Below are 27,821 nucleotides of genomic sequence, written 5' to 3'. Positions count from 1 at the left end.
TGCAAGCATCCCCCTTTTTCCTCAAAACATAACGATGGTCATTATGGCCAAACAGTTCTATTTTTGTTTCACCAGACCAGAGGGCATTTCTCCAAAAAGGTATGATCTTTGTTGTGTTGATATGGGACTTGATTTACTGTGGATATAGATACTTTTGTACCTGTTTCCTCCAGCATCTTCACAAGGTCCTTTGCTGTTGTTCTGGAATTGATTTGCACTTTTCGCACCAAAGTACGTTCATCTCTAGGAGACAGAACGCGTCTCCTTCCTGAGCAGTGGTCCCATGGTGTTTATACTTGCGTACTCTTGTTTGTGCAGATGAACATGATACCTTCAGGCGCTTGGAAATTGCTCCCAAGGATGAACCAGACTTCATCCTTGGGAGACTGATTTATTTTGATTTTCCCATGATGTCAAGCAAAGAGGCACTGAGTTTGAAGGTAGGCCTTGAAATACATCCACAGGTACACCTCCAATTGACTCAAATGATGTCAATTAGCCTATCTAAAGCTTCTAAAGCCATGAAAACATTTTCAGAAATTTTCCAAGCTGTTTAAAGGCACAGTCAACTTAGTATATGTAAATGTCTCACCCGCTGGAATTGTGATACAGTGAGTTATAAGTGAAATTACCTGTCTGTAAACATTTGTTGGAAAAATGACTTGTGTCATGCACAAAGTAAATGTCCTAACCGACTTGCGAAAACTATAGTTTGTGAATAAGAAATTTGTGGAGTGGTTGAAAAATGAGTTTTAATGACTCCAACCTAAGTGTATGTAGACTTCTGACTTCAACTGTATATACTGTATATATATATTAAAAAAAGAGAAACAAAAATTAAGAGTTCAAATTATTTTATGGGACAATGTACAAATGTTTTTGAGAGAGATCATTTGTAGAAGAAAATAAAAGTAAGTAAATGCATTTATTTGATCTTTTAATTTTGACAAGAGCAATAAAATGTAATTTATTGGGTTATTTGTTGTGAAAATTTAAACGTACCGATTTTAAGGTTGTGTCATTAGAAATTGAATACCACTACTCTAGAGTAAAATACCAAATTGTAAGAGCGATGCGCTCAGCTGTGCTATCGAGCTACCTCCCGGTGGGCGTAAACGCATACTCCACTCTCCCTCTTTATCTGCAGATTATTTGCTCACATTGCATAACGGTACTGATAATTGATATATTAATTTACTTAGTGCTTCACAATGGGATTCTAATTGGCGCCGTCACGGAGGCGCTCCACCCATGCACCTCTATTTCTGTGTGCAGCGAGAGGGGGTGGTTTGCCTCTCTTGGATTTTTAGGGTGATTTCTTACACGTGGGTTGTTGTTGATATTGCTTCCAGCGTTGTGCTAGAGAGGCCCAGTTTTTCCTGGACAAGTTATAGGGTAAGGAAAACTCCTGACCCTATAAACTTGACTGATAGCAGTGCTAGTATTGTGTGAATTGGTATGGTTACCCCCCCCTCCACATTACTCAGTCACCAGATTAGAGGATGCTTTCAGGGTGAATTCCAAATGGCACTCTATTCCCTATATAGTGCACTACTTTGAACCATGGCCCGTAAGGGTTCTACATACGGAATAGGGTGCCATTTGGGACATAGACTCACTCCCCTATCCCACGCTGCTCTGCTGCTGCTGCTGCTGCTAGTGTGGAGAGGGCCAGGCGATGCTCATCACAGCAGGCTGTATTACTGATCTGAGACCAGCCACTGATACAGTAGCATCCATCCATCGCCTCTCATTCCCACAAAGCCCCCAAACACATGCACCATCAGGCATTCACAACACCAGACCAATTTGGTTAATCTCTGAGCCGCACACTCTCAGGCATACAAAAGCAATGTGTGTGTGACTGTGTGTGTGTTTTGTTTCAGGGGAGCACGCACACACACACACACACACACACAAAGATGACTGCATTGTAAGCAATGGTGCAGAGAAGCTTTGGGAGCACAGGGACAGGGGGGGCTCAGAAGGGCATTCTGGTCTACATAGTGTCCCTTCACGACCTGTTCTAGGTTGTCACGCCATGGGATAAACGTAAGATTAAGATGATGTTGTATTCATTTGTTCGCCGGGCATGAATTTGTTGGTGGGAATTTGTTCTCTATCTTTAGACGGCCTCGTTTAGGATGCTAGTCAGTGAAACACACTTTCTCCGGAGGCCCGAGTGGTTTTCTAAAAACAAATGGAAAAACACAATTCTAGTTATCCATTTCGAACACAGTTTACTGTAAAACCAGGCAAGGGACATCTTTCTCTCATGATATTCTATGTTGGCATTCCTTCCAGTGACGTTTAGATGTTTACCACTTTGTTTCCAGCTCCCACAGACTCCATGCTGTGTTGGCAGTGTAGATCAAAGGATCATCCTCCAGCATTTGGGCATTCTAATAGGATTATCCTTCAAAGTGTTCAGAAGACATATTTCAATATTTCACACCAACACATATTTTCTATGGTGGTTTATTGCAAGGGTGGACCATTTTGCGCTCACTTTCCATTTATGTGGGTGGGTGCAGGCTTTTGCTTCAGCCAAGCCATGAAGATTTACTGGTTCGCAAATGATAGCCTTCCGTTCAAATAAATGATAGCCTTCAATTAAGACCTCCAGTGATTGTCCACCCCTGGTTTAATGTATCACCATGTATAAGCAATGAAATACTCCAAAATCATGTAACGGAGCATTCTATTTGATGTCAGTTTTCACAAACCACCTCTTGTGTTTTCTCTGCAGTATCTGATCAAAGTCAATGAGATCAAGACCAAGAAGGGAGTGGACCTTCTCCAGAACCTAATCAAGTATTACCACGCACAGTGCAAGTAAGTACATTTTTTTTAAACAACCTTTTTCTAGGCAATTCAATTGAGAACAAATTCTTATTTACAATGACGGCCTACCGGGGAACAGTGGTTTAACTGCCTTGTTCGAGGGCAGAACGACAGATTTTTACCTCGTCAGCTCGGGGATTCAATCCAGCAACCTTTTGGTTACTAGTCCAACGCTCTAACCTCTAGGTTGCCTGCCGCCCCGCACAGTACCGCAGTATATTCCTCCTTTACCATAGTGTGAGACCCCCTCCCAACTACTGAGATGTGTCTACTTAGATGTGACTAATTGGTGGAAAACACTTAATGTATCAAACATTCACGGGAAAATATGAATATTTTTCGGAGGGAATTATGTACTCTCACGACTAGATTTTCAAGTCTGGCCGCGATTGCTCTCTCTCTCTCTCTCTCTCTCTCTCTCTCTCCTTCTCTTTATCCTCTCAACCCCCCCTTCCCTCCATCCCTCTCTCTCGGTGGGGTGATGGTGCTGCATGATTCACAGGTCTTGGGTAGGGAGGGTTGCGGAGTCATATTTAGCTCTCATAAATATGCATGGGCCTTCATGCCGATGCGTTGTGACAGCCGTGGGGGTTTGTGGGTAAATAACGGCAGTCCCCTGGCTGCGTCACCGACGGGCCTGACAGCCTCAGTGCTGCTAGGTGGTTATGTCACAACAAAACAATGCAGTTTTCTTGTTATCTACTCAACACAAACCTATGGCTGTCCTACTGTTTCTGACGCTGACAGCGAAAAATCACTATGTAGAGGCATGCCTTATAGAACGATGGAAAAACAAAGGTTGAGAAAACTGTAAGTTACAGTAGGATGAGTGGACTGAGGGAGGATTGATGGATGCCTAGAGCGAGGGAGATGGGGAGATGGGGAGAGAGAGGTTGTTAGTGGAGCTGAGAGGATGCAGAGCTGCATTCTGGTGTGTGCCACTGACACTGGCAGATCCATAATGGATGACAGGAGGTGCTTAGCATTCAGCTCTGGACACAGCCATAGTCAGCCAGAGAGAGACAGGAGAAAAAAGAGAGAGAAGGAAAGAGAGAGATAAATCTCTTTGCCAAAAGCCAGAGAGCCAAGCAGTGTTATACACTGCATCAGTATCATTCTCATTCACCCCTCCACTCCTTATGACCTTCCTAATGCCTATATAAACATTCTATGACACTTGACATTTCTAAATGATGTAAACGATGCTACACCCCACCAAATGACTGTGAAAATGTCAGTGGAATTCTAATATCCGCCCTGTATTCTCTTTCAGTTTCTTCCAAGATGGCTTGAAGACAGCGGATAAGCTGAAGCAGTACATTGAGAAGCTGGCTGCTGACCTCTACAATGTAAATACCCACCCACAGACTTCTCTCCTTCTGATGGCTGCTACTCTACAGACTATTGTTATCCAGACTCATTGTGCATGTTAATCTCACCCTGTGTATCTCCTTCTCAGATAAAGCAGACCCAGGATGAGGAGAAGAAACATCTGACTGCTCTCAGAGATCTGATCAAGTCCTCCCTTCAGCTGGACCAGAAGGAGGTAGGCAGGAACCAGGCCAAACAGGGCCAAACAGGGCTAAACAGGGCCAATTGGGCCCAAGCGGGCTATAGTTGGCAAACATATCAATTGCATTCCAATTCTCTACCCTTTTCCTGTGCACTCGTACACTACCCCTCCTGGATTTAGATGGAATGGACTGGTGTTAATTTAAGAATATAATGGAAACTCCCTCCAGCCATGCGTTCACAAAATCTTTGCTTGGTAGAGAATCAGACTGTACACTCTTCACCCGTAACCCGTAACCTTTGACCCTATGGTGGGTGTACATACTTGCTAGCTTCGTGTAGCACAGAGTGAGCATCAAGTGCTGTACCATGCTGGTAGCCAGTGTGGTGCCTCACTGGCTGATTGGTGGGGAGCCAGTCACTGTCTTAACTAACCTACCCTAATCTCTTTCTGAGCACTCACTGGTCACAACTGCCTTATACACAACAACAACAATGTGGTCTTCCCCTCAGTCTTATACCCAAATTGAGATGTGCTTAGTGTATGCTAGCTGCTCACTGTGTTTTGAATGACGATACTGTATAATAGTGTGCAGAGCCTAGCTGAGATGGACTGGGCTGCCGTGTCGACACAACTGCAAGTCTCTGCTAGTGGCCTAGTCCCAAATGGTACCGTATTCCCTACATAGTGCCCTACTGAACAGGGCCCATACACTCTTAGAAAAAAGGGTTCCAGAAGGATTCTTCGGCTGCCCCCATAGGATAATCCTTTTTTGTTCCAGTCAGAACCCTTTTTGGTTCCAGTTAGAACCCTTTTTGGTTCCATGTAGAACTCTCTGTGGAAAGGGTTCTACATGCAACCCAAAAGGGTTCTCCCTGGGTTCTTCAAAGGATTCTGCAATGGAGACAGCCGAAGCACCCTTTTAGGTGCTAGACCTTTGTTTTCCAAGAGTGTATGGGCCCTGTTCAGTTGTGCACTATGTAGGGTACTGGGTGCCATTTGGGACGGAACTGACGAGTCATACTAAACATCCTGTGGTTTATAACACCCACATACTGTCACTCACTCACTACCCCTCTACTTGTAGATATTGTACTGAACTAACACCTACACTCTATGCATGCATGCAGGCACTGTCTCACGCCTACTTCTCAGCTGCTTCTTTCACACTCTCTCCCTCTATCTCCCCCTCTGCTCGCTGCTTGTCTGGACTCAAGTCTAGAAGAGTAAGTGTGCATGATTGGCATGCTTCTGTTGGTCTTGCCTGCGTTTGACTTCTGAGACATTTTGAAGAGCATGCACTCCACTGTGTTTTTCATTTAATCGTGTGTTTAGAACATGGCTTGCATCCCAAGTGGCACCCTATTCTCCGTGCAGTGCACTTCTTTGGACCCGGCCCCCGGTGAAAAGCAGTGGACTAAATAGAGAATAGGCTGCCATTTGGGACGGACGCCATGGTCCTTTGAACATCAAACATGAACCGATAAATAATAACGACCCTGGCCTGCACTCTCCGTAAGAGGCATATTTGGTTGGTTGTGTGTGGTGATTTGCTGAGTTTTCTGTGTCTGAACACTGTATGTGTTGCCGCAGGACTCCCAGAGTAAGCAGGGTGGCTATAGCATGCACCAGCTGCAGGGCAACAAAGAGTTTGGCTGTGAAAAGAAAGGCTACCTGATGAAGAAGAGTGATGGGTAGGTCACACACACATACACACACACTGAACAGTACTGAACAAGCGTTTATATTAATACACTCAGGTATGCAAAGCCCTTTTCTGATCTTTTGTTGTGCCTTGGTGTTGCTGTCTTCCTCCAGGCTGAGGAAGGTGTGGCAGAGGAGGAAGTGTTCTGTGAAGGGTGGCATGCTCACCATCTCTCATGCCACGGTGAGAGGCAAACATACCACACACACACACACACACACACACACACACACACACACACACCACACACCCACCTGTGGAGGCTAGATCAGAGGCAACATCCGGTATGAAAGAAGCTGTGTAGAGCACTATCAATCTGGCAGTTGGCAGAGGGGAATCGACATGGATGGGTTGCCAGGGCAACCCCTCAGCGAACCCCCCACCCACCCTCTCCCATTGCTGTGGTGACTCATCTCTGAGTTTGCTGCTGGCTCTTCTCTTCCCTGGGCCTGTGGATACTGTGGAGTACAGCAGCACTGGATCAGATATTCACTATCTGCTGCTGAGAGCTAATACAATAAGCAATGTTGAGATAGATAGGCAGAGACACACGGTGCACATGCGACAGAGAGAGTGCACACAGACACAACTAGCATGTCCCAAATGTTGTATAATTCCATTCTAGATTGCGGTGGATCCCCCAAATATCATAATACTATCATCTCATTTACTGGATATATAGACACCATCCTTTCAAGGAAATTATCTGTAGCCTATGTACGAGCCTGCCTGTCTGCACCTCCAGAAAAAAGAAAACGCACAGAGAATCCATGTACTTATCTTACTTTGTCTGATGGCATGTTGCAGCTCCGCTCTGTGTTTATTTCCCATCAGCCCCTGTGGCAGGCCAGGCAGCTGAACTCTGGGTGACCCTGCCTGCGAGGCGCGGTGCCAGCCAGGCAGCCTCACCTCAGGGCTCATTTGTTATTTGGTATTTTATTAGGATCCCCATTAGCTGGTGCGATAGCAGCAGCTACTCTTCCTGTGGTTCACACAAAACATGGAACATGACATACTGTGATACAGAACATTAATAGACAAGAACAACTCAAGGACAACACTACATAAATGTAAAACATCACACATAGCCAACATATCAATACATACACACAATATCTAGGTCAAATAGGAGGGAGGGAATGTGCGGTGAGGTGTTGCTTTATTTATTTTCTTGGATTTGTTCTGGATTTGGAGACTGTGAAAAGACCCCCCCCCCTGCACAGTTACAATGCAGTGCCCAGTCTACACACATGCTAGCTGGGCACAGTGATATTATCATATTATGACAGTGGGTACTGTACTGTAGCCAACCCAAAGTGGTGCTGCCTGGACCACAGCCAGTACTGAGGGAATACCTGGGATCCTCCCTAGGCTAGCTATACTGTCGTGTCTAGTGTTTAGGCCCTGTGTCCCAAATGGCACCCTATTCTCTATGTAGTTCATTACTTTTGGACTATTGGACTTTGGTCTAAAGTAGTGCACTACATAGGGAATAGGTTGCCATTTGGGACACATATAGTGCCTCTGGGTCACTGAGTACAAGTTATCATTGTATCATATTTGGTCATTTATTAGTGGCACAATTACAGTATTCTGTGGGACTGTTTCTATTTTCAGAGACATACAGTAAATGCGGAGAAATGTAATCAATCAATTACTATGGCCTCAGTGATTCTAATGATGTTGTAGAACTGATTGATTCAAGGCTGTGTTTCAAAGCAACAAAAAAAGGTCATTTGAATCAACATCCTGAGATAAAACATTAGAAGAGATTTTTTTTAAATACTGTATATATACAGTGTATATATACAGTGCATTCAGATGGTATTCAGACCCCTTGACATTTTGTTGTTGTTATTCTAAAATGGATTAAGTCGATTTTTTCCCCAATACCCCATAATGACAAAGCAAAAACAGTTTATTTTTTATTTTTGCAAATGTGCACTACCGTTCAAAAGTTTGGGGTCACTTAGAAATGTCCTTGTTTTTGAAAGAAAAGTAAAAATGTTGTCCATTTAAAATAACATCAAATTGATCAGAAATACAGTGTAGACATTGTTAATGTTGTAAATGACTATTGCAGCTGGAAACGGCAGATTTTTAGGGATATCTACATAGGCGTACAGAGGCCCATTATCAGCAACCATCACTCCTGTGTTCCAATGGCACGTTGTGTGAGCTAATCCAAGTTTATAATTTTAAAGGGCTAATTGGTCATTAGAAGAACCTTTTGCAATTGTGTTAGCACAGCTGAAAACTGTTGTTCTGATTAAAGAAGCAATAAAACGGGCTTTTAGACTAGTTGAGTATCTGGAGCATCAGCGTTTGTGGGTTCGATTACAGGCTCAAAATGTCCAGAAAACAAAGAACTGTCTTCTGAAACTCGTCAGTCTATTCTTGTTCTGAGAAATGAAGGCTATTTCATGCGTGAAACTGTCAAGAAACTGAAGATCTCTTACAATGCTGTGTACTACCCCCTTCAATGCTGTGTACTACCCCCTTCACAAAACAGCTCTGCCAGGTTGGAAGCGGTGCGTTGCTGTACAGCTATTTTCAGGTTTCTCCAGAGATGTTCAATCGGATTTCAAGTTCGGGCTCTGGCTGGGCCACCCAAGGACATTCAGAGACTTGTCCCGGAAAAACTCCTGCGTTGTCTTGGCTGTGGGCTTAGGGTCACTATCCTGTTGGAAGGTGAACCTTCACACCAGTCTGAGGTCTTGAGCGCTCTGGAGCAGGTTTTCATCAAGTATCTCTCTGTACTTTGCTCCGTTCATCTTTTCCTTCGACCCTGACTAGTCTCCCAGTCCCTGGCTCTGAAAAACATCCCCACAGCATGATGCTGCCACCACCATGCTTCACCAAGGAATGGTGCCAGGTTTCCTCCAGACGTGACACTTGGCATTCAGGCCAAAGAGTTCAGTTTTGGTTTCACCAGAGCAGGGAATCTTGTTTCTCCATGGTCTAACAGTCCTTTATGTCCCTTTAGGCAAACTCCAAGCAGGCTGTCATGTGCTTTTTTGGGGTGGGGGGCTTCCATCTAGCCACTCTACCATAAAGGACTGATTGGTGGAGTGCTGCAAAGATGGTTGTCCCAACTCCACAGAGGAACTCTGTCAGCGTGACCATCGTTTTCTTGGTCACCTTCCTGACCAAGGACGGTGACCCCAATTGCTCACTTTGGCCGGGCTGCCAGCTCTAGGAAGATTATTGGTGGTGATGGAGGCCACTGTGTTCTTGGGGACCTTCAATGCGGCAAACAAATATTTTGGTACCCTTACCTTGATCTGTGCCTCAGCACAGTCCTGTCTCGGAGCTCTAGGGACAATTCCTTCAACCTAATGGCTTGGTTTTTGCTCTGACATGCACTGTCAACTGTGGGACCTTATATAGACAGGTGTGTGCCTTTCCAAATCATATCCAATCATTTGAATTTACCACATGTGGACTCCAATAAAGTTGTAGAAACATCTCAAGGATGATCAGTAGCGAAAGGATGCACCTGAGCTCAATTTAGAGTATCAGAGCAAAGGGTCTGAAGATATCTGTTTTTAATTTTGTATAAATTTGCAAAAAATTCTCAAAACCTGTTTTTACTTCGTCATTATGGGGTATTGTGTGTAGATTGCTGAGAATATATATATTTTTTAATCCATTTTAGAATAAGGCTGTAACGTAACAAAATGTGGAAAAAGTATAGGGGTCCGAATACTTCCCGAATGCACTGTATATAGTTTCTTTATTCAGCCGAGACAAAAATAAATACCCACAATGCCAAACATTAAAATATTAATTGACCTATTACTTTACCACCCCTCCCTATCCAGAGTCAGGTAGGCTTGTAGTGTTATTTTCATAGGACCAATACTGGTCGACGTACAGACTCATTTTCATAATTTCCATCAAGTAGCTAAGTTGTCTGTGTGTTTGTGCAGTCCAACAGGCAGCCTGTGAAACTCAACCTGCTCACCTGCCAGGTCAAGCCCTGCGCTGAGGACAGGAAGTGCTTTGATCTAATTTCCCGTAAGTACCCCTCTTACCATAACCCTTATGCCAATACAGCAGTTACTGTGGGTGGTGCATGGGCTGGGTGGCCTGTGAGAGAAGGGGCCTTTTAAATGACCTCTTATGGACATTCAGAAACAGAAAGAGTCGAAGAGACCATTTTGTGGTCGAAGAGACCACTGGCTGTTGAATGGCGTCTCGACATTGAAAGGAAAACCTGAAACACGCTGTGCTTGTGAATTACCCAACATGCGCCTCACAACAGGGCTATATTACAGGACATGATTACACAGTGTCTGCTAGGTCCGAGATCACATTCCCCTCTAATCTCTCTGCCCACAGACAACCGGACATATCACTTCCAGGCTGAGGATGAACCGGAGTTTGTCATGTAAGTGTATCAACACAGTCGATCACATTATACACATTGTTTTACTGTAGTATCTAAGTCGAAAGGCAGGTACAAAGTGATACACTGAAGCCATGAACGTGGCCTTGATAATGTAGCTATGAGCTTGAATGATCAGTGAGATTTAACAAAGAAAGACAGCGTCTTTCATGCTCCATTGACAGGGTATTTGTATTACTTAGAGAGAGAAAAAGGACTGTTAGGTGCTAGCAGCAGTAGGGGTTTCTACCTCTCTGGACCTGTGGTTGTCACTTGTTCAGGTGCACACGCATCATTTATTTCTCACACACACACACACACACACACACACACACACACACACACACACACACACACACACACACACACAGTTTCAACCACATTCTGCCACTTCATACCCAATGATCATTAATTGAAATCAATTCCAACTTCTCTGTCTTCCTAAACTGTCAGGGCCCTTATGAACCACTGCCTTTAACCACACTGACATGAATTTTACTGCGACACAATAGGCCTTGCCTCTTAGCCTCGCCTTAGGATACATCCCAAATGGCACCCAATTCCCTATGTAGTGCACTACTTTTCACCAGGGCCCATAGGGCGTGGAATAAGTGTTTGAAATGAAACATTTATTATTTGAAAATATAACGTCCCTGCATTATGCAATCACACGTTCGCCCACCCACACCCTGTGTATCGCAAGTAAACAACTGACCCTTAAAGACACGCGTACACCCACGCATCTTCATACTCATTTCTTGCTATTTCTCGCATGCTCGCTCGCACGCACGCACACACACACACACACACACACACACACACACACACACACACACACACACACAAACAGTAACATACTTTAATCAACACAATGATTGTCTCCTAGCCGACACACACACTCACACATTTTAAATACTTTATTTGAATCCACAAATCCACAAATTACATTCAAGTAGGAAGGAGCTGTGCTGTACTGTGCTGTGCTGAACAGCGGGTGGGTTGGCAACAGTAGCAGTCACTTCCTGGCTGATTCATAATGAGCGTACTCAGACAAACAGCTGCGAGGAGTCTGTGCTGTTGAAGGACTTCCTAGGTTAACTAGAGTGTGTGTGTGTGTGTGTGTGTGTGTGTGTGTGTGCGCGTATGTGTGTGTGTGTGTGCGTATGTGTGCGTGTGTGTGTGTGTGTGTGTGTGTGTGTGTGTGTGTGTGTGTGTGTGGAGGGTGTTCAGATGTGTTGGTTGATACAGTAGGCACATTTAGATCATATCTAGGGTGGATGCAAAACAATAAGAACATAACATACTCTTTCCATGACAGACTGACCAGGTGAATCCAGGTGAAAGCTATGATCCCTTACTGATGTTACCTGTTAAATACACTGCAATCAGTGTAGATGAAAGGGAGGACACAGGTTAAAGAAGGATTTTTTTTTAGCCTTGAGACTATTGAGACATGGATTGTGTATGTGGGCCATTTAGAGGGTCAAAGGGCAAGACAAAGATTGAAGTGTCTTTGAACGGGGGTATGGTAGTGGGTGCCTGCAACGCTGCTGGGTTTTACACACTCAACAGTTTCCCGTGTGTATCAAGAATGGTCCACCATCCAAAGGACATCCAGCCAACCGGACACTACTGTGGGAAGCATTGGAGTCAACATGGAAGCATTGATGTCAACATGGAAGCATTGGAGTCAACATGGAAGCATTGGAGTCAACATGGAAGCATTGGTGTCAACATGGAAGCATTGGTGTCAACATGGAAGCACTGGAGTCAACATGGAAGCACTGGAGTCAACATGGAAGCATTGGTGTCAACATGGAAGCATTGGAGTCAACATGGAAGCATTGGTGTCAACATGGAAGCATTGGTGTCAACATGGAAGCATTGGTGTCAACATGGAAGCATTGGAGTCAACATGGAAGCATTGGAGTCAACATGGAAGCATTGGTGTCAACATGGAAGCATTGGTGTCAACTTGGAAGCATTGGAGTCAACATGGAAGCATTGGTGTCAACATGGAAGCATTGGAGTCAACATGGAAGCATTGGTGTCAACATGGAAGCATTGGTGTCAACATGGAAGCATTGGAGTCAACATGGAAGCATTGGAGTCAACATGGAAGCATTGGTGTCCACATGGAAGCATTGGAGTCCACATGGAAGCATTGGTGTCAACATGGGCCAGCATCCCTGTGGAACGCTTTCAACACCTTGTAGAGTCCATGCCCCGGTGAATTGGGACTGTTCTGAGGGCAAAGGGGGGTACAACTCAATATTAGAAAGGTGTCCTTAATGTTTTGTACCCTCAGTGTAAACATCAAGGGCTCAAGATAATACAGTATACATATTAATACATACAGTATAGAATATACTGTCAGATGGAGTTGGGAGTTGACCCATCCCCTTGTCTAAAAGCCTCTACCTAAGAGGCTTATGCACATAGAAATCCCCAAAATGCACTCTTCTATATACTATTCTCATACAATTTTAAAACCCCCTTGCTCTGTAATAACTCGTTACTCTGTTTGTCCATCTGTCTCTGTGTATGCGTTGTGTGTGTGTGTGTAGCTGGATCTCGGTGTTATCCAACAGTAAGGAGGAGGCTCTGAACATGGCATTCCGTGGAGGAGAGGACGGAGGAGGAGGAGGAGGAGAGGACGGCCTCGAGGACCTGACCAAAGCCATCATAGATGACGTGCTGCGCATCCCTGGCAACGAAGTCTGCTGTGACTGTGGCGCTGCAGGTACATATACAGTACAATGTTTTTGTGTGAGTGTGTGCGTTTGACCGCCACCTCTATGGATTTCCAAGGGCCTTATATTCTATATCCTCCCCTATGTACCACTACTTTGTGCATACTCACCATTCACCTTGTGATAGGAGAAGACAACAACACCTTTGCTTCAGCATTTTATCTCGCGCTTGAACTCACACACCCCGATGGGTACTTCATCATCTTCAAGGTTGTCCCTCCGAAATCCCTGCTCAGCCCAACATCGATCCACTGTTCTGCACTGTCATGGCTGCTCCCTATCTCGCTCAGTAGGTGACACCTGAGATATGCTATGCAGCCAGCCTGATGTCTTTAACCAAGCAAGCAGAAAGGCAGCAGCATCAGGGGCCTCTGTATTCTTGATATAACAATGGTGTTGGCCCTTTCTGGCCCCTGTTCCTCCAACTTGATCCTCCCCTGCTGTAAAAACAGACTCCCCAGAGCAGAGACACCCTGGCCTTTTGACTCCCCCAACACACACACACACACACACACACACACACACACACACACCGCCTCAGTTACTCACCCTATCCACCTCTGTCAGCATAAACACACAGAGCCCCTGAGGGAGTTAGCGGGCGGCTAGCGACAAATAAACCTGTGTTTCTTGCAACATCAACATCATTACATCACCGTGTTGCATAATTCACACACATCCCCCTCTCTGGAGTGAGTTCATTGCGCCGGTCTGGTCACCATAAGCATACCCGTTGTTTTAAGCATGCTAACAGGCTGCATCCCAAAGTCACGGCATCACAGTGGGAGATGGGGAGCCACATTTGAACCGCTCTCTGATGCTTTCTACTTCATTCTGATGCCTTGCTAAGCTGCTCTCATCCTCCCAGTCGACCAAGCTGCTCCTTTGTAGCTATCCGACACTGTCATACTGTGCAGAGTGACCCCTGGCTATGACAGGGCCCTAAACGAGTCCTCCAGCTAGTGTACTGCAGGCTCATATATGGTGCTCCTTTGACCTCGTCCTGTCTAAAATAAAACTCTCTAGCGGAGTATTAGTGGCAACTGTTTCGCAGCGCTAGAGCTCTCACCCCACCCTGTGCATCCTGTCATACATGTGCTTTATCGGTGTTTCGTCGCCTCTGAAAGCCTTCCACCTGTCCATCCGCCACAATCCTGTCAAATTCAGACAGGCTAGCAAGCTTGGCAGCTAACAGCACTCAGCCATCTGTAAAGATAGTTTGTTTACGTCTGCGTAGCTGCGTATGGCTCTCAGGCTGGGTTTAAGCCACCTTAAGTTGCATCACTCAGGCTTGGCTGTGGTGTCAGTCACTGTAGCGGTTTACAGTGAAGAGCTCAAAGCTTCTCTAGCCCTCCACCACATGGCTCTGCTGTCAGAGCATGTTCAGGTATTCTGCTTGACACAGAATGATGCAATGTATTCTAGTTGCTGGGCTCTGGTAGTGCTCCTGAGGTTGCCGAGGCCCTCTAGTGGTGTGTGCTGTTTTTTTGCCACTGCTCACATTGATGGTGATGTTGGACTTTAGTGCAAACCGTGGCAAAACGTTTTGCAACAGAAAACCACAACATGTATTTCTTATTGGACCAGTTCAGGTTGTCATTCCCTGTTTCAGTCCATTTTCTTTCATTTGAAGCCTATTGAATACCACCCTGAAATGACACGTCAGCTTAGTACTGATAATAGTCAACCCCCTTCAGCATTATCATTCTGGATTTCAAATATATACTGTATGTTTATGGTAGTACAAAAAAAGATCTGGATTTCTGTTTTTGGAACCAAAACGTCTGTACCTTAAACTGTGAATTCTAGCCCGATTTTGTATTTTTTTTTGTAGCCAAGACAGCTATCCACAGGCCTGTTTGCAACAAACTTATGTTGTCATGTTCTCTGTGCCCTTAGATCCAAAATGGCTGTCCACTAACCTAGGCATCTTGACCTGCATCGAGTGCTCTGGTATCCACCGGGAGATGGGAGTGCACATCTCACGCATCCAATCCATGGAGCTAGATAAGCTAGGCACCTCTGAACTCTTGGTGAGTAAATCAAATACATTTACATTTTTTTCACAGTAAATCAACATACAAACATAGATTCAAAAACAGGATATAAATAAATAAATCTTTATTTTACGATGTGATTATGATTATGACAATTAAAGCAAAGTGCTTACGAGCATCTTAACATTCATCTGTTGACTTGATACTTAGGCAAATGTCTCTCTTCCTTCACAGCTGGCCAAGAACGTAGGAAACAGTAGTTTCAATGAAATAATGGAGGGGAACCTTCCTTGTCCCTCACCAAAGCCCACTTCTTCAAGTGATATGTAAGTACTCAGCATCATCAATAGCAACTACATAAACTGCTTAGAGACTAGAAACTCCATAGAAATTTGACCTCACCTTCACTGGGTGCATAATCTGGTGTATGTTTGAGTTTATGCAGTTAGATGTGTCTGGCAGGAAAAGCCACAGAATTAAATATAACACTAGAATGGCCATGGGCATTCTAGCAACATGCCCCAAAAAATGGCCATCTTGGTCAGGAAAACATTCATGCTAGAAACTGGATTATAGGATCTCTATGGCAAAAGCTATCCGCACAAACATTCCAAAACCCTCTCCATCTCTTTATTCTACTACTCTTCTTCTTCTTCTTCTTCTTCTCCCCCCCCTTCTCTCCCTCCTACAGGACAGTGAGGAAGGAGTTCATCAATGCTAAGTATGTGGACCACAAGTTTGCACGGAAGACCTGTACCTCCTCGGCAGCTAAGACCATCGAGCTGTGTGAGGCGGTCAAGTCCAGGGATCTGCTGTCTCTCATCCAGGTGTACGCTGAGGGGGTGGAGCTAATGGAGCCCCTGCCTGAGGGTGGACAGGTGAGTCGGACCTCTGACCTCATAGACCCTGGACTGTATTATTATCGCATCTCATTTGATCAGGGCCCATACTCATAAACCGTCTCATCGGATTGCAGATCTAGGATCAGGTCCCCCCCTATCCATATAATCTTATTCATTATGATCCCAAAAATAAAGCTGATCTTAAATCGGCACTCGTACTCTGAGATGCTTTGAATGCAGGCCCTGATCTGGTATGGTGGGTATGATTTGACAATATGAGCAGAAGTCTACTGTTTCATAGGGAAATAGTAGGTTGTACTGAGCCTGTAAGGAGGCTGCACTGTACATGGGCAGTAATGAGCAGTCCACAGAGAACAACTGCGTTTTCTACTCCCTTTACTAAGCAGCGTTGGACAAGACAACATTGCTCAAACGTGTAAAGTCACTCAGTTGCGCTGTCAGTACTGTGGCCCACTGAACGTTGAACCACGTAGCGATGCGGTGTGCTCTCAGAAGTAGTCCATAGGGAATAGTGGCCAGGGATGTGTCACTGACTCTGTTTGAAGGCCGCAGAGCTCCCAGTCCAGGCTGACTCACTGATATCTAATACATTCCTGTCTGTCAGTGAACCTGATTTCGAGTCTCTCTCCCAAATGGCACTCTATTCCCTTTATAGTGCACTGGGCAAGTCTCTGGTAAAAAAAAAAAGGTAGTGCATTATCAAGGGAATAGGGTTCTATTTGGGACGCAGGCAGAGTGTCCTCAGCAGATAGCACATCATTACCCAGAGTCCCAGACAGCGAGAGTCCCAAACAGATACCCCAGCTGTACTCCTAGTGGTTGGTATTATTGTGTCACTGGATGCATACTCTTCCCACTAAGTTTCCTTTCTGGGGACTCACACTTGGAGGCATAATTACCGACGTAGCTACCAGTCATTTTCAATGAAAAGAGTGCCAGGAGACACACAGAAACATGCATGCTGCTTGAAGGATACATCCACCAGGAAAAATCTCAATGACTTGATGGCTGATTCTCTCGGAAAGTGTGAGCGTGGACATGTTCAGCCACGACCAGGGAGGTGGTGGTGGTGGCATTTGTTCATATTGGGGAAGGCGGGCTGTAGACTGAAGCCAGCCTTGAATCATCATTTCAGTATCTGCTACCGGCATCCGTACATCCAAATGTTCGCATCACGCTCGCAGTCTTGCCTTGGGGGGAGAGAAGCACATTTTAGGAGCCATTTTGTTGTCTGCAGCCTCTTTTTAAATGCTGCAAAAGAGAAAGAGAGAGAGATGTTCTCTCCATGATGTCTTGCATGTCTTTTTCTGTGTGTGATCGCCCCCCTCAGGAGGCCGGAGAGACTGCACTCCACTACTCTGTGCGCACCGCTGACCAGACCTCACTGCATCTGGTCGACTTCCTCGTGCAGAACAGGTAAATTGCCAAATAAGGGAAAATTAAGTGAAAATAAGCATATTATGCCGTACGTGAAGCATTGTGCTGATTGGAAATGAGATTTTAACAGCAGTGAAAACTCACAAGATCACACGCTGTTGTGCTCAAATACTCAAAAATATAACAGAATACTATAAATAAATAGTAATTACATCATGTAAAATGAAGTCTTAAATGTGAGATTTTGATGGAATGCCTTCATGGAAGCCAGTGTGCTCTCCTCGTCTCTCCACTACTGCAAGAGGAAGATGAGCAGGGTAGTGCTCAGCACAGCTTAGATTCCCACAAGGCAAACAGAACTGGGTCAGGGCCGCCACTTGTTCCCCGCCTTAATATAATCCTCTCAGTCTTCTCGATGGTTTACTCCCTGCCTCGCTACCCCTCAGGCAGACCGGGAAATGGAGGATCCTCAGTAATTAATAAGTCTACCTTCACAATTTCATGCTAACACTTGCTAATTGGCTGAATTGTTTTCCATTTGAGGATAGATAAAACACGCTAGTGTGGCTTAGAAGTATATTTAGATGCTTTTATGTCCGTTTGATTCTTCTGATCGAAGCGTGAATGATAATGTGACACCTTTACCTCTGTGTTAAAGGGCCTCTGGGGTGTGACCTGTGACATGACCTTGTTGTGTGTTTGTGTCACAGTGGGAACCTGGATAAGCAGACAGAGTGGGGGAACACTGCTCTGCACTACTGCTGCATGTACGAGAAACACGAATGCCTCAAACTACTGCTGAGGGGCAAACCAGCCACTGACATCAGTGAGTAATACACACACACACACATGCCTGTTCTCAATCAAAATGGACTTTTGATGGAATGTGTCAGAATCATGTGTAACCAATTTCATGCCGGTTCTTTTAGCCAATCAGAATGGTGAGACGGCACTGGATGTTGCCAGGCGACTGAAGAACAGTCAGTGTGAGGAGGCTGTAAGTATCTCACTGTGAACATGAGCCAATATGCTCCATATCCACCATATGTTTGGCTATTTGTATTATTTGATAGCAACACTCAAAGATGCAATCCTGTTCTTTGTTGAAGAAGTATCCACACTATATCTGATTCTGTAGCAGCACAGTAGACAGTAGTATAGATCGAAGGGACTAGTTGACCACCACATTTTTTGGACACTACAGGGCAGCATCCAAAGGCCCACCCAGGGCTGTAGTGACGAGAGAGGAAGAACCTCAATTGCGTTTCCTTGTCTCCTCGCGCCCTCTCTCCTCGCCTCCTTTTTTTTCTTCTTTGGTCCGCAAACAAATGTTATAGGTGCTTGCCTCCACCTACTGTATTGGCTGTGTATCAGCCTACTATTCTGTAGTATGAATTCATTACACTTTGTGAATAAATTGCCCTACCAACTAACCCTACACCCATTAAAACCTCACCACTGTTACACTACTTTGGCCTTATCTGATCCTGCTCCAGGCCAGCAGCCTGGGAGGACGGGACACTATCATTCAAAACATCTTGTAACTCTTCTGCGATCTCGTACAACCAAGTACTTCTCTCCAGCTGCCACCACAACATCTATCCTCTGTGATTTACGTTCCATATCCTGCGGTACAAATGACAACCATGGCTATGAACACCCAAAAAAACAACCTTAGGCACATTTTATTCCTATCACTCTCTATTGGCCTCAGCCTACTCACAGGGCTCCTCTTAGGATCTCTCACCCTGGACCCACCGTCCTCTACTACTCTCTTCACTGGCTCAGCATATGACATCTTCTGCACTACTCTGATCCTGGCAACCTCAACCTGCCTTTCTTTCACCGGACACCTCTGATCTCCAGCACCATGGGCACCCCTACAGTTTACATACACAACTTTTTTCAGATATACTACACATTCCTTTGTCTCATGTCCTCCGGCACGCTTCTCACATCTCCCTCCTACAAGCTGCTGCCACATGATAAGCTTGACACCTAAAACACTGTAATGGATTCGGGACAAAAGCTCTCATGGGATAACTGACACATCCTAACTTGACTTTATCTGGTAAAAACTCTGCATCAAAACTCGGTAGTGCAGACAGGAGCGGAATGAGTGGAACGGTATTTTCTGTTTCACCACGCTCTCCATCGGGTCTATGTCGCAACAAACGGCGGTCGTCGCAGACATGGAGAATCTTCAACTTCAGTTGATCCTCCTCAACACTTAACACCACTCCAGTTATCACTCCTTTCAACACTCCTTTCTCTTTCTCCACTCATTTCCTTTCTCCCTGCTCCAGAGAGGAAAGCAAAGTCACAGTTCTTGTTCCCAGTCGCATATGGCAGAGTGCACGCTCCTTCTGGACGGCAAAAAAAAGTTTTAAAAAATCGTCACGATTCACTTTCACCGACCCAACATTCCCCAACCTCTTCTCTACCCAACCTGACACCACATATGGATCTGCCAGAAGGCAAGGATCCATTCTCTCCCAAAAAATCTCACTCCCACTGGGCCAGATTCATCTTTGTCATCATCAAGACGAGGCTCAAGCTTGGTGGTCTTCACCACACCTGCCACCGCAATTATTTAATCCTCACGCTCGTCACGCTCAAGTTCCTTCTGTAGCTCTTCTAAAAGTTCTGTGTGATCCACCATTTCATATTCCACTTTTCTCCTTTTTTTCCTGTCCGCCATCTTTACCCCCATCTCATGGCCACACCGGCAGCAATCCCAAAAAGACATCTCTCGTTGCCTCCTTCTCAAAACACATAGGATAAGAAAGTCAAAGGTTCCTCCCCTCTGACCTTTTCCTCCAATGGGTTTTGAGAAGAAGACAAGGAGAGCACGCGATGAGTCAAGGAAATGCAATTGAGATTCTCCCAGAGATGAAACCATTACTGGTGTATGGTTACCGTTGGCACGTGTAGCAGAAAACCGTGAGTTGGTGCTTTGCCATTAGGGATGTTATGTCATGTTTTGCACGTCAAAGTAAAGGAGAACAACAATCTTGTTCATGTTGCATGTCATCTATTCATTGTGGTAGATTGTTGGGTGAAAATACAGTTCCTTTCGACTGACTTGCTTCGTGGAGTATAATCACAGTGTGTTTTATTTGTACGACCTTTTAAACGTGTAGGTCCTCCTCTGTATTTTATTGTTTATTTTATTTTATTATTTCATTGTGGATCCAAATAAAGTAATCAAAACGTGTGTGTGTTTGTCCCAGCTGTTGCAGGCTGCAGCGGGCAAGTTTTACCCTCACATCCACGTGGAGTATGAGTGGAGCCTGAGGCTTGATGAGATCGACGAGAGCGATGACGATCTGGATGACAAGGTCGGACTGGGACTTGACGTTCACACACGCCTGGGCATAAGCACACAACTTGAAATCCACACGCGGCGCTTAAATGTTTGCGCCAATCTCCCATTGACGTCAATGCATGATTCAGGCCAACGTGAAAGTCAAAGTTCCCAAGTTGACACTCTTCCATGTTGACACTTCCAAGTTGACGCGCCTGTTGTCTCTCTCTCCCCCTCTCTGTCTGCAGCCTAGTCCCATCAAGAAAGACCGCTCTCCTAGGCCGCAGAGTTTCTGCCACGCGTCCAGCATGTCTCCTCATGACAAGCTGTCTCTGCCAGGCTTCATCAGCCACCGGGACAAGCAGCAGCGCATGTCTTACAGCGCCTTCACCAACCAGATGTACTCCGCCTCCACCGACCTCACTTCCTCTTCCTCCCCTGTGGCCGACGCCCCCCCTCTGCCCCCCAGGAACCAGGGCAAAGGTGAGACCTGATTGTGATTGGCTAGGGCCCAGACGCTTATCAGTGTAGGGTGAAGTTACCCCTAGATGCTCATCTTTGGTCAGTTTTGCGTTTTACCCACTCATGGTTATGGATAGGAATGGGGAAAGAGGAAGCTGTTTCTAGATCTGTACCTAGGGGAAACTTCAACCCGGAGCACTCTTATCAGTGTGACAAGCATGACAAGATACATGGAGATATAATGAGATCATGTTTGACCTATCTCCTCTTTTTACATTGATGTTCATGCAAATTTCTACCTTAAATGCAAATGTCCTAAAGGTTGTGTGGCCAGTTGTGGAATGTTCATTGGATACGCAGCAGGTTGGCTAGCATTTACATATATGGAGACTTGCAAGTTGTCTCTTATCTCTAACACTGGTACTCAGGAATAACACAGTAATACGGTTTACTGTTTTGCTCTGTATAAAACATTGTTATCATAACACTAGTTAACCAAGTTGCTGATATGATTAATCTTTTCCCCTCTCTCTCTAACACACACACACACACACACACACACACACACACACACCCTTGAGAGGAATGTAATTTGTCAATCAGGGTGGGAAGCGGCTGTCATATAGACTGCTTACACAAGCAAGGCACCTCCCGGAAAATGATGGCTGCAGGCGAGGCGGGAGTGAAAGGGGGGTGGCAGGGTAGCCTAGTGGTTAGAGCATTGGACTAGTAACCGAAAGGTTGCAAGTTCAAATCCCCGAGCTGACAAGGTACAAATCTGTCATTCTGCCCCTGAACAGGCAGTTAACCCACTGTTCCTAGGCCGTCATTGAAAATAAGAATTTGTTCTTAACTGACTTGCCTAGTAAAATAAAGGGGAAAAAAAAAAAAAAAAAGGGAAAGTGGAGATGCACACAGCCAGATAGGATAATACACCCGGCTGGTCTTTTTAATGCTTCATTATGGGAATCCAGGGGATGCATCCCAAATGGCACCTTATGCCCTACATAGTGCACTACTTTTAACCAGAGCCCTATGTGATTCCCTATGGGTCCTGGTCAAACAGTGCACTGTATAGGGAATAGGGTGCCATTTGGGACGAAGACCAGCACACTTCCTTATCATCAACACTATCTGACCATATACAAACAGACTCCTGGAGGCAACCAGCAGTCAGCACAATTATAATGAACCATAACATCCCTCCCTGAGGACAGGAGTTAGAACACCAACACTCACACCACAGTTTACTCTTCACTATCCTTGTTACAATACAGTACATTGTTGAAGTCAATACAAACTACAATATCCTTGTTACAATACAGCACATTGTTGAAGCCAATACAAACTACTATATCCTTGTTACAATACAGTATATTGTTGAAGCCAATACAAACTACTATATCCTTGTTACAATACAGCACATTGTTGAAGCCAATACAAACTACTATATCCTTGTTACAATACAGTACATTGTTGAAGCCAATACAAACTACTATATCCTTGTTACAATACAGTACATTGTTGAAGCCAATACAAACTACTATATCCTTGTTACAATACAGTACATTGTTGAAGCCAATACAAACTACTATATCCTTGTTACAATACAGTATATTGTTGAAGCCAATACAAACTACTATATCCTTGTTACAATACAGTATATTGTTGAAGCCAATACAAACTACTATATCCTTGTTACAATACAGTACATTGTTGAAGCCAATACAAACTACTATATCCTTGTTACAATACAGTACATTGTTGAAGCCAATACAAACTACTATATCCTTGTTACAATACAGTACATTGTTGAAGCCAATACAAACTACTATGTCCTTGTTACAATACAGTATATTGTTGAAGCCAATACAAACTACTATATCCTTGTTACAATACAGTACATTGTTGAAGCCAATACAAACTACTATATCCTTGTTACAATACAGTATATTGTTGAAGCCAATACAAACTACTATATCCTTGTTACAATACAGTACATTGTTGAAGCCAATACAAACTACTATATCCTTGTTACAATACAGTATATTGTTGAAGCCAATACAAACTACTATGTCCTTGTTACAATACAGTATATTGTTGAAGCCAATACAAACTACTATGTCCTTGTTACAATACAGAACATTGTTGAAGTCAATACAAACTACTATATCCTTGTTACAATACAGAACATTGTTGAAGCCAATACAAACTACTATATCCTTGTTACAATACAGAACATTGTTGAAGTCAATACAAACTACTATATCCTTGTTACAATACGGTGGGCTACATTGTTGATGCCAATACGCTGTTGAGTGGAGTGAAGAAAACCAGCAACTGCTTTTTACTCACAAGAGCTTTTACCCGCAGGTCTCTTTTGAAGTGGTCATTGGAGTAGCTTGCTTAGGCATTTGCTGGTGCAATTTCTCCTCTTCTGCTTTGCTTGTCACTGATAAGATTTTATCGGCTGCTTTATATTGTCGACGTCCCAAAAGGCACCCTATTCCCTATATTAGTGCACTACTTTTGACCAAGGTCTACAAAGGACTCTGGTCAAAGGTAATGCACTACTTAGGGAATAGGGTGTACTTTCAAATGCAAACCAGTGTGTGGGAGAAGCTCTCTGATCTTGACATAGATTCTCTCCCACACTCTTCATCTCTCTCTGTTTTTATCCTTTCTTTCTCTTTCAGCGCCCCATTTGGCATTCCTCGGCTCTCACTCGCACTACGCCACTCTGGCTGGCACTCGACCATACATCAGTGAATATCCCGTTTTTACATTTTGTCCTGCTGTGTATAGATCTGCTGCCCAGTTGTACTAGTAGCACTTTACGTCCCAGTAAAAAAACGGGTGGCGTCTTCAACTTGGCACTGTAATGGCACTGTAGCAGTGTGGTTCGGTATTATTTGCTTACCCACAGTCTCATGACATTTTGTGACATGTCGCCACCCCTGAGCTGTAAAGTGTTACCATAGCTGACGCAATGACATCATATTCCCTACGTAGTGCTCTACTTTTGATCAGAGCCCTATGGGGTCTAAAAGTAGTGCACTACATATAGGTAGGATATAGGGTTCCATTTGGGATGCAGAATTACTTTCCTCTCTGACCGGCTGAGTTCTCTATTAGCCACGTTCTTCTAGCGTCTGTTTCCAGGCTTACACACTGCTGGGAATGGGACTAGCTGTTTCGGGAGAACTTACTCTATGTAGGTCTTAAAATCTCAGGAGTGTGTACATCGTAGGATGCTGCTGAGGGGAGGACGGCTCATAATAATGGCTGGAATGGAGTAAATGGAATTGCACCAAACACATGGAAACCATGCCTTTGGTGTATTTGATACCGTTCCTATTCTGCTCCAGCCATTACCACGAGCCCTTCCTTCCTCCCCAATTAAGAGGCCACCCACCTCTTGTGGTGTACACCCACCTACAAAGATAGGACGAAACGACACACACACACTATACATTGTTCTCTGTTCATCTTCTCTGTATTCCCATCCAGGATTTTTCTGTTCACCAGTATGCTGTTTTTTTTTTAACCTGCATTGATGTTGTGTTAACATATCTCCCCCACGTTGTCCAGCAACTTTGTTGAACCCTGTCCTGATGGCAAGACACCTCCCTCTCAAACTACCTTCCCCAGCCCCTCACCTTCCTGTTGGTAACCCAGGTGACCGAATGAATGACACCTGTCCATCGCCTGTCCCTTCACTGCATGAGTTTGTATGTTGTCACCCCTCCAGCTCCTCCCTCCACCCTCACCCCTGGAGGCAGCTCCACCCTGTCTAAGAAGAAGCCTCCGCCCCCTCCCCCTGGGCACAAACGCACCCTGTCTGACCCGCCCAGCCCGCTCTCCCACAGTAGAGGGGGCTTATCCGGGGGTGAGTCCTCCCTCTGTGGCCAGACCCAAGCAGGCACATCTGAATACTGCTTGGTCGTCTTTATTAGAAGGACATGATCTATACTACATTCAACTCTCTGGTCCTGGAGAGTCGTAGTGTGTGCAGGCCTTTGGTCCAGCACTAACACACATGATTGAACTAAGGTCAATCTAATTGCATACCCACACTGAGGCCCTGCAGGACCAGAGTTACACATATCTGGCCTAGTATTGAGGTTACCAACCATATTCTCCCCATGACCAGAGTGTTTCAGTGCTGTTTATAAATGACACAGACACAGCCTGATCATTTTGTTGTGTGATGGCAATCCTGTTTAATGTATGTGTTAGATGTCAGATCATTATTTATTTAAATTTTTTGTTGTCTTGTCTGTCATGTGAAATACAAACAGCATATTACAGTCTCCTCTTACTGTGAGACAATGCCCTCAAACATCATTAGTATGGAAGAAAATGCTGATTATTACCTGAGGAATACCAGATCACTAGCGTACAGCTTCTGTACCTCATAATAGTCCATAATGGTAGCTAATGGAAAGCTCAGCCCCCACCTCTTCTACTATAAAAATTGCATGTTGGGGTACAGCAATATATTTGTATTTGTATACCAGTTATAGTACAGTACATTCGGAAAGTATTCAGACCCCTTCACTTTCTCCACATTTTGTTATGTTATAGCCTAAAATGGATTGAATTATAATTTTCTCGCATCAAACTGCGCACATTAGCCCAGGCGCCGAAGACGTGGATGTCGATTAAGGCAGCCCCCCGCACCTTTCTGATTCAGAGGGGTTGGGTTAAATGCGGAAGACACATTTCAGTTGAAGGCATTCAGTTGTATAACTGACTAGGTATCCCCCTTTCCCTTTCCTAATGAAAAAGAAAAAAACGTTTTTTTTTAGAAATGTTTGCAAATGTATTTACATAAATATTCAGACCCTTTGCCATAAGACTCGAGGTGAGCTCATTGAGCTCAGGTGCATCCTGTTTCCATTGACCATTCTTAAGATGTTTCTACAACATTATTGGAGTCCACCTGTGGTAAATTCAAATGATTGGACATGATTTGGAAAGGCACACACCTGTCTATATAAGGTCCCACAGTTGAGAGTGCATGTCAGAGCAAAAATCAAGCAATGAGATTGAAGGAATTGTCAAATCAAATCTTATTGGTCACACACACACGGTTAGCTGATATTAATGCGAGTGTAGCGAAATGCTTGTGCTTCTAGTTCCCGACTATGCAGTAATATCTAACAAGTAATCTAACAATTTCACAACAACTACCTAATACACAGAAATGTAAAGGGATGGAATATGTACATATGGATGTGCGATGGCCGAGCAGCATAGGCAAGATGCAATAGATGGTATAAAATACAGTATATACATATGAGATGAGTAATGTAAGATATGTAAACATTATTAAAGTGGCATTTTTTAAAGTGACTAGTGATCCGTTTATTACAGTGGCTAATGATTTGAGTCTGTATGTAGGCAGCAGCCTCTCTGTGTTTAGTGATGGCTATAGAGCTGTAGAGCTCTGAAACAGGATTGTGTCGAGGCACAGATATGGGAAAGGGTACCAAAACATTTCTGCAGCATTGAAGGTCCCCAAGAGCACAGTGGCCTCCATCATTCTTAAATGTAAGAAGTTTGGTACCACCAAGAATCTTCCTAGAGCTGGCCGCCCAGCCAAACTGAGCAATCGGTGGAGAAGAACCTTGGTCAGGAAGGTGACCAAGAACCCAATGTTCACTCTGATAGACTTCCGCTTTGGACATGGGAGAAACTTCCAGAAGGACAACCATCTCTGCAGCACTCCACCAACCAGGCCTTTATGGTAGAGTGGCCAGACGGAAGCCACTTCTCAGTAAAAGGCACCTAAAGGACATAAGAGTCCACTTGGAGTTTGCCAAAAGGCACGTAAAAGACTCTCAAACCATGAGAAACAAGATTCTCTGGTTTGATGAAACCAAGATTGAACTATTTGGCCTGAATGCCAAGCGCCACGTCTGCAGGAAACCAGGTACCATCTCTACAGTGAAGCATGGTGGTGGCAGCATCATGTCTGGAGGACACCTGGCACCATCCCTATGGTGAAGCATGGTGGTGGCAGCATCATGTTTTTCAGCGGCAGGGACTGGGAGACTAGTCAGGATCAAGGGAAATATGAACGGAGCACAGTACAGAGAGATCCTTGATGAAAACCTGCTCCAGAGTGCTCAGGACCTCAGACTGGGGCGAAGGTTCACCTTCCAACAGGACAACGACCCTAAGCATACAGCAAAGACTACGCAGAAGGGGCTTCAGGACAAGTCTCTGAAGGTACTGAGTGGCCCAGCCAGAGCCTGGACTTGAACCCGATCAAACATCTCTGGAGGGGACCTGAAAATAGCTGTGCAGCGACGCTCCCCATCCAACCTGACAGAGCTTGAGAGGATCTGCAGAGAAGAATGGGAGAAACTCCCCAAATACTGGTGTGCCAAGCTTGTAGCGTCATACCCAAGAAGACTCGAGGCTGTAATCCTGCCAAACGTACTTCAACAAAATACTGAATAAAGGGTCTGAATACTTACAGTATGTAAATGTTTTTTTAGATATTTATAAATTTGCCAACATTTCTAAAAACCTGTTTTTGCTTCGTCATTATGGGGTATTGTGTGTAGATTGATGAAGGAAAAAAACACATTTTATCCAT

At 44.6% G+C, this 27,821-nt stretch overlaps 1 protein-coding gene across 4 annotated transcripts in view; it reads left to right on the top strand.

The window, feature by feature from the left end:
- Positions 1 to 27,821, top strand: part of LOC115105181 (arf-GAP with SH3 domain, ANK repeat and PH domain-containing protein 1-like) — a 77,112-nt gene that overhangs the window by 45,479 nt on the left and 3,812 nt on the right. For 2 of the 4 annotated variants that reach the window (XM_029626875.2, XM_065007154.1), the window contains 18 exons: positions 2,750 to 2,835; positions 4,118 to 4,193; positions 4,304 to 4,390; positions 5,951 to 6,051; positions 6,176 to 6,245; positions 9,995 to 10,082; positions 10,407 to 10,455; positions 13,020 to 13,195; positions 15,105 to 15,238; positions 15,437 to 15,528; positions 15,894 to 16,080; positions 17,396 to 17,481; positions 18,153 to 18,268; positions 18,372 to 18,439; positions 20,676 to 20,783; positions 20,998 to 21,232; positions 23,908 to 23,976; positions 24,963 to 25,100. In XM_029626875.2, coding sequence (XP_029482735.1) covers positions 2,750 to 2,835; positions 4,118 to 4,193; positions 4,304 to 4,390; positions 5,951 to 6,051; positions 6,176 to 6,245; positions 9,995 to 10,082; positions 10,407 to 10,455; positions 13,020 to 13,195; positions 15,105 to 15,238; positions 15,437 to 15,528; positions 15,894 to 16,080; positions 17,396 to 17,481; positions 18,153 to 18,268; positions 18,372 to 18,439; positions 20,676 to 20,783; positions 20,998 to 21,232; positions 23,908 to 23,976; positions 24,963 to 25,100 — 1,966 coding nt within the window. The remainder of the gene's footprint in view (positions 1 to 2,749; positions 2,836 to 4,117; positions 4,194 to 4,303; positions 4,391 to 5,950; positions 6,052 to 6,175; positions 6,246 to 9,994; positions 10,083 to 10,406; positions 10,456 to 13,019; positions 13,196 to 15,104; positions 15,239 to 15,436; positions 15,529 to 15,893; positions 16,081 to 17,395; positions 17,482 to 18,152; positions 18,269 to 18,371; positions 18,440 to 20,675; positions 20,784 to 20,997; positions 21,233 to 23,907; positions 23,977 to 24,962; positions 25,101 to 27,821) is intronic. The other 2 variants (XM_065007156.1, XM_065007155.1) reach the window with 2 other exon arrangements.

Source organism: Oncorhynchus nerka, linkage group LG22 (assembly GCF_034236695.1).
Source record: "Oncorhynchus nerka isolate Pitt River linkage group LG22, Oner_Uvic_2.0, whole genome shotgun sequence".
NCBI classification, from domain to species: Eukaryota; Metazoa; Chordata; class Actinopteri; order Salmoniformes; family Salmonidae; genus Oncorhynchus; species Oncorhynchus nerka.
Note: the sequence above shows the minus strand (reverse complement) of the source record. Positions and strands in the feature narration are given on the sequence as shown.